General features: G+C 28.5%; 1 protein-coding gene across 1 annotated transcript; it reads left to right on the top strand.

Moving 5' to 3' along the window:
* The first annotated feature begins 5,167 nt into the window (after positions 1-5,167).
* LOC124942171 (2-methylbutanal oxime monooxygenase-like) lies at positions 5,168-7,477 on the top strand. Its single transcript, XM_047482624.1, has 2 exons — positions 5,168-6,051; positions 6,729-7,477. Exons 1-2 carry the CDS (start codon positions 5,329-5,331, stop codon positions 7,341-7,343), a joined length of 1,338 nt encoding a protein of 445 aa, XP_047338580.1. The 5' UTR covers positions 5,168-5,328; the 3' UTR covers positions 7,344-7,477.
* The last annotated feature ends 258 nt before the right edge of the window (positions 7,478-7,735 follow it).

The raw sequence follows: 7,735 nt of genomic DNA, 5'->3' as shown, positions 1-7,735 counted from the left end.
CGGAATAAACTCCAGAACACAAGATTTCAAAATCTAGCTTTTAAGTTTAAATTTTAAAACTACAGTTTGATCAAATATGACTAAAACAATGCTACAATTGCTTGGAAATAATCATAACATGTTAACAAACATGTATAGCAACTAACTAGATAAAAAAAATCCAGATTAAAACTAAGAACGCAAAAATTTTAAAAATCCAGTTTTCAAACTTAAATTTTCAAATTTTTTAATTCAAATTGATTTGATCGATTCTCTTTCCACAGAAAGTTCATAGATGATATATATATAATGATTATCAACAAAGAAATCACATAATCAAGTTCAAAAATAGATCAAATCCGATCAAACAAGAAAACTTTGAAAAATATTCAAAGTTTTGATTACAAACTAAAACTTAAGGCTTCTGAATTCATACCAACAGCTGGAGAACACTCCTGAAAGGTGTTGGAAACTATCTAGAAGCCTGGATCGAAGTAGGAGACGCCGAAAAAGATTTTCAAAAATCAATATTGGCCGGATTCTTCACAAATTGATTCAGTGTGTAATTCTTGGATGTTGTTCGATGATTTTCTTCACAGAGCAATGAGGAGTATTTATACTACCTCTAAGGTGGTCGGGGAGGGTAATTGAAGTCAGATTTAACATTTTCCATTCTTATCGCTAAAACGTGACAGCCTTATCTATGGTAGGATAAGGCTGGAGGATAAGGGGGAGTTGTGGCCAAAATTTGAAGCAATAAGGATGCCCGTAGCATGAGCTGAAGCTTCTAGAAGAATCGTGTCGGTGAGGTCGTGTTTCCGGAGAACCTTGCATCACATCGAAGAAGATGGCTGAAATGACGGTGTTTCAACTAACAGCATTCGCGTTCCGTCCGCGGTCAGCGGTATTGACTAACGGGGTTAGTCCATCCCGTTAGTTGATACATTGTGGCTAGTTGCGCTGGCGCGTTTTTGGTTGTTTGATGAGATTTGGGTGCTCATTTGATGGTCTAGGATCCTGTTGCAAAGTTTTAACAAAAATTCAGCTACACAGGATTACCCGATTTTATTTTTGTTTAAAAGGTTTATTAAAATCGATTTTTAATTCCTTTTAAATTCATTTCTTCACCAAATATTTAACAAAAAAAATATTTCTAGAATCATAATAACAATTATGATTATATTTTATTTTATTTTTTGTATTTTGGGGTATTTTATTTAATTGGTTTAAGTCATGAATTAAACATAAATCATGAATAAATCACAATTAAATATTTGTACACTCTTCTTTGGTCTAATTTGGGTAAACTAGATACAATATTTTAACCTTAAATTATTTTTGGGTTTTCAAATAATTTTCCAGGTAGGGTTTAATTATAACAATAATTAATCCTAATTTCATCCTTAATTCTTTTTTAAATTATTTTAAATATAAAAATTCAAAATATTTTTTCAATATTATTATAAAAATAATAATATTATTTATAAGATAAGGTATGTCAAATTTCTAAGTCTTCAGAATACTTATATTCACAAATACAAAATTGCAAATAAATTAAATAAAGGGTAATGAAACAAAATCACCGAAAATTAAGATTAGAGATATGTGTTATACATTTTCCCTTGAACAATTTCAATGTCTTGCTCTTATGTTGAAGCATAGAAATTAAAATTCTGGTGTCAACTGTTTTTATTGTAGCCGAGTATCTTACAAAAGTAAAAAAAAAAAAAAAATCAATAGTGATTAAACATTGTAATTATTTACTGCGCATTGAACTTATTAGTACTTAAATAATTATCATTGAATAACAATACAAGAATATGTGAAGCCATAATAAAACAATTTAAAAAAGTCAAATACAAATCAATTTCAAATAACAATCCAGCACCTTTAATTGTCATTAACTATAATGAATGAAGTTGAATCATCAATAAAATGTATTAACTAGACACTTTTCAGTTTCAGTTAAAATAAATTAAGCAAATATTGAACAATTGTGATAATTGAATATTTGAATGTTATATGCATAATAGTCAATTTTATTTGACTATGAATTTTCAAAGTTATTATTTGTAGGATAGTTAGAGTTAGAGTTAGAGTCCGTTATTCAAATTAATAAAAACGTCATTATTTATTTGGGATGAATGAATGTGTTGTTTAGAAGACAATTGATGGTAAAATTATATAAATTTTGTTAAAAAAAAAATACAAAATCTTGTATTCACAAATATGATGTTACAAAATATTCAAATAAAGTGCAATTAAATAAAATAACCGAAAAAAAGTTTGATCACGAGGATATGCTTGATCATATTTCCTTTAAATCGTTTTCATCGTACACTAGTGTTGAAGCTTATTTTAGGTTATTAAAGTATAACAAATCTAATATAGTGATTAACATTGTAATCACTTCATGTTGAATTTCTTAATAATTAAAAATTACATGTTAGTGTGTTTGAAATTGCTAAAAATGACATGTTAGTAAAAATTACCCCAAAAACAAAACATTTTTCTTATATAAACTAAATCCAAACTCGAAAGAGGGGTCAATTTAAAATTAGTACACCCATAAAAATAATAATATGATTACCCTCCTCAAATTCTAAGTTATCTCTTTTGAAAAAAAAAAAATAGAACTCAGAGAAGGAACAAACTCTTTTAATTATGTGGTTTTAGTTTGACATTAATCTTTTTCACGAATTTTATTTTAATTTAAATATTATTTAAGAATAAAAAGAATCCAATCAAATATCGCTTCTTCAAATTTTGAGAAAATAATCAAGTTTTTTTTAAATGGTAATTTATACAATATTTCTTTTAAATGGTAATTTGTACAATTATTTCTTTTTTATTCTTACTTGTTTTATAATATCTTTATTATTATTATAAAATTTTAATTTTCTTTTTTTTTTTTTTTTTTAAGACTGGACAAATTTTTATTTTCCATGCAATTTAAAGAGTGATATATATATGACCGGGGCCTATGCGTATCCTCTTTGGAAAAGAAAATAGGTCAAAATGTATTTCAAAATAATGAAAATCCCAATTTGTTTTTTTTTTAAATACCTATAGTTTAAGAACTATTTTATTGTTTTTATTTTTAAATAACTTTTGTATAAGAAATAGAGTTTAATTGTCTAGTCTAATAATTCGTAGCAATTATATTTAAAAATAAGAAGAAAAAAATCTAATAAATTTTTAAAAATAATTTTTTTTTATAACTACAATAATAGAGATCGAGCTGTCAGTTCAAAATTGTATATTTGAACATTAACCACAAAAATTGGGAAATTTGATTAAATGACCTTAAAGATGCTCATATTTTACTTTTTGACGAGCACAGAAAATTAAATACGCTAGTGACACTTTTATTTTTTGGACAAAAATATCTCAGTTGCGAGACACAACCGGCAATTGTGAGACGAAAAAAAAATTATAAAAAATAAAATAAAATAAAAAATTTTGTCACGCGATTGTCAGTTGCGTCTTGCGAATGCCAGTTGCGTCTCGCGAATGTGGACGTTGGCGACATGGACAAAATCGTCAAAAAAAAAAAAAAAATATCACCAACATATTTAATTTTATGCGTTTAAAAAAAAATCAAATAAGTGTATCTTTAAGGTATCTATCGTACAAATTTCCCAAAAAATTATAAGCAAAAAAAGTGTTTGACATGAATGCCTATGTTGGATCAAAAAGTAGTCTATCTTCTAGAAGTTATTGATGAAATACTAAATTTCCCGGATTCTCTCTATTTTATCTTCTAAAAGTAGTCTATCTTCTAGAAGCATTTAATTAATCAAAAAGTATAATTAAATTTCAACTGTATAATATCTCAACTGCAATTCAAATTACAGTTATATGAAAATAGCTTTCTTTTATTTTTAGTTTATTTATTATTGCAATTCATTAATGAGAGTTAGAATTTTTTGGTGAGGATGTATTAAATTATTAAATATTGAAAAATGATAAAGATTCTTAAGAGTTATTGATGAAATACTAAATTTTATTTCTTTATTTTTTTATGTTACCATGTTTGGATATGTGTACTTGTATTATAATTATAATTTTAATATTTAGAAAATATTGAATTACAATTCCTAAACTGGATAAGATCAAATTTAATCTGAACAAATTATAGTTCAAAATCTGAATTCTTTTCAATTCAAATTCCAAATACATCTGAATCTAAGAGTATCTCTAGCGAATGACCTGTGCCCGCATGAGACAGCGTGAAAAAGGGCAGGTCATTGGTTTTTTTCATTTGTTTGCATTGTAGATAAAAGCAAAAAGAGGGCAGTGCCCTCAGTCATGCCCTCCTCTGACTTTTTCATCATTATATAATATTATATAATATATGAATATTAGTTATATATTTAATTATAATATTTTTTTCTACTATTTTTAAGTAACATTATATTCTACAGTTTTACTATAAGATAAGAATATTAATTATATATTAAATTATAATAATATTAATTATATATTTAATTATAAAAATATTATAATATTTTATTATAATATAGAAATATTAATTATATATTCTCAAATTTTCCTATAATATAAGAATATATGTTATATATTCTCAAATTTATTCGTTTTTAATATTATAATATATTTTAAATTATAAAAATATTTTATATTTTCTATTAATTATATTAATATATTTTAAGAGTGAAATTTTAAATTCTCCTATAATATATATAATACAGGAATATTACTTATATATTTAATTAATAAATATATTTTTTAAATAAATTAATATATTTTTTATTAATTATATTAATACGTGAGTTTAAAATCTCAAATTTTCCTATAATATAGCTATAATATAAGAATATTAGTTATAATATTCCTATATTATAAATTAGTTATTTATTTAAAATATTATAAATAAAATTTATTATTTAGATAAGAGGGCGGGCGGAAGCATTGGAGTGTTTTGGCCAACTACAATGTGTGCCGGTTTTCTGCTGATGTGGAATATTGATTTCACAAAATAAGAGGGCAGAGGTCTTGTTTGTGCGCTGCTGATGCTCTAATACCATAAAAAAAATTAAAAAAAATTAAAAGATTACAATAATTAGTAATTTGAATGGCTATAAATGGAAGTGTCATAGATAGTGAACTCCACACATTATTTGTAGTCTTCTTTGCATTTTGCATGCATCACTAGATAAAATGGAGATAATTTCATTGTACTTCTTCGCCTCTCTCCTTCTCATAGCCTCAATTTCTTTCACTCTTTTGAAAGGCAAGAAAAAACATGTGGGCGTTCATCCACCATCCCCGAAAACACTACCAATCATCGGAAACTTGCATCAACTTGGTTCCCTTCCTCATCAAGCCATGAGAGAGCTTGCCAAGAAATATGGCCCTGTGATGCTGTTGAAACTAGGTCAAATCCCTACTCTGGTCGTTTCATCGTCGCAGATGGCGGAAGAGGTTCTCAAGACTAATGATGTCGATTGTTGCAGTAGGCCACCTTCTTATGGTCCTAAAATGTTGTCATACAATTTGTTGGACATCACATTTGTGCCTTACAATGATTATTGGCGAGAGATGAGGAAGTTGTGTGTTTTGGAGCTCTTCTCGGTGAAAAGAGTCGGCTCATTCGCATCCATTAGAGAATCCGAAGTCAAGAGTTTCATCGAGGCTCTTTCTGCGAATAATTTGGATCGTGAGATGGAGATGGGGGAGAAGGTATTTTCATTGCTTAACAATATCTTGTGTAAGGTTGCTTTTGGAAAGAGTTATGAGGGGAAACAATTTGACCATAAGAAATTTGAGTTGGCTATACATGATGCTCTTGAAATGTTGAGTTGTTTTTGGGCGACCGATTATTTTCCTACGTTTGGGTGGATCATTGACACTATGACCGGGAAATATTCAAGGCTCAAGAAGTGGGCATTGAATTTCGATGTTTTTCTAAATAGGGTCATTGAAGAACATCTCAATCCTGCTAGAATCAAACCGGATAAGGAGGATATCGTTGACATATTGCTTAGATTACATAAGGATGACAAAACTTCATTTGGTTTCTCCTTGGATCATGTTAAGGCTATGCTTTTTGTAAGTTTCTCCTCCTTTTTATTTTTTTGGGAAATGATATATTACGACTCTGAAATCGCGATTCGTACAGTGAAAGAACTTCATTGTTATAAAAAGGGATATCGTTGTTATACAAAGGGGACTTCGCCTACTCAGGGTCCCCTTTGTATAATAGCGATGTTCCTTTTATATAACAGTCAGGTCTCTTTTGTATAACAATGTGATCCCTTCGCTATGCGAGTCCCGATTTTCAGAGTCGCTCTTTTTTCTTTTTCATTTAAATATTATATATGGAGGAGGGCATCCACCATTCAACTTAATTAAGCTTTCTTATTTATTATTTTGGTGACTTTTATTAGGGCATAAATTATTTAAATAATTTATTGCTCTCTTACTTATCTTGTATTTATTTTTTAAAATAAACTTTCTTATTAAATATTAATATACTTTAAATTGTTTCACCAATAATTCAATTTTTCGTAACTTTTTATAAATAAAAAAATACATTATTTAAATAACTTAAATCCCAACAAGGTCTTCAATGTTCTACTTTGTATTTTGATTAAATTTGTAATAATTACCTATTTTTCGATTGAATTGTTTTTTCTATGAAGATTTCTTTTATTCAAAATCATTGTTTAGTTAATGTTTTAGTATGACAAAAATTAATATCACAAAATATTTTATGTAATTTTCAGGATATATTTATTGGCGGAATAGACACCTCTTCCATCTCAACCGTATGGGCAATGACAGAATTATCGAGGAATCCAAGAGTGATGCGTAAGGTTCGATCTGAGATCCGAGCTCTAGTGGGTAAAAAAGACATGGTTAGACATGAAGATGTGGATAAACTTAAATATTTAAAAATGGTTGTGAAAGAAACTTTCAGGCTTCATCCCCCGGCAACTTTACTAATCCCTCGAGAATGCATGAAACATTGCAAGATAGGTGGCTACGATGTGTACCCAAAAACAATGATATTTGTTAATGTTTGGGCTATAGGTCGTGACCCCAAGATTTGGGATAGGCCAGAGGAGTACTATCCTGAGAGGTTTGAGAAGAGCGAGGTTGATTTTAATGGGCGACACTTCGAGTTGATCCCATTTGGTAGTGGCAGAAGGATTTGTCCTGGTATGGCAATGGGAAGCACCAATGTTGAACTTGTTCTAGCAAACTTATTGCATTCTTTTGATTGGGAGTTGCCTAAAGGAACGTCAATTGAAGATATTAGCCTAGAAGAGGAATTTGGTCTTACTACTCACAAGAAGTTGCCTCTTCGCCTTGTGCCCATCAAACATAATCAGGAGTAATTGCTAGTGATTTTTCGGATTTCTAGTATAATAAATTGTTTGAGAACATTGATAATTGAATGTTAAAATTGCATACAAGTTAGTTTTTCATGTAACTAGCTTTTCAATGTTTTATATTGTATTTTCTGATATTAGTTTCGGAAGACTTCAATCTCATCCTAGTCAATTGTTCAGCTAAAAAAAGTCATAAGCCTAGTGTCACGGGCTAAAAGTAGATCCGTGTGGCACTAAGTTAGATCGAAGAGATTCTAACTTAGTAAGCCTTTTTTAAACAAGAAAACTCAATGTAAGAATACTTTAGAGAGAGAAACAAAATTTTGAGAATAAGAGTGGTATTCAACTACTTTACAAGGTGTGACTAAATGTATTTAAAGGAGATTGTGTAATTACAA

The sequence above is a fragment of the Impatiens glandulifera genome, chromosome 6 (genome assembly GCF_907164915.1).
Source record: "Impatiens glandulifera chromosome 6, dImpGla2.1, whole genome shotgun sequence".
Taxonomy (NCBI): domain Eukaryota; kingdom Viridiplantae; phylum Streptophyta; class Magnoliopsida; order Ericales; family Balsaminaceae; genus Impatiens; species Impatiens glandulifera.
Note: the sequence above shows the minus strand (reverse complement) of the source record. Positions and strands in the feature narration are given on the sequence as shown.

Excerpts from the sequence above, each read along its gene's own strand:
- LOC124942171 (XM_047482624.1), top strand. The coding sequence starts at position 5,329 with ATGAGAGAGCTTGCCAAGAAATATGGCCCTGTGATGCTGTTGAAACTA. Across the intron at positions 6,052-6,728 it reads ATGTTAAGGCTATGCTTTTT|GATATATTTATTGGCGGAAT; the intron begins GTAAGTTTCTCC and ends TGTAATTTTCAG.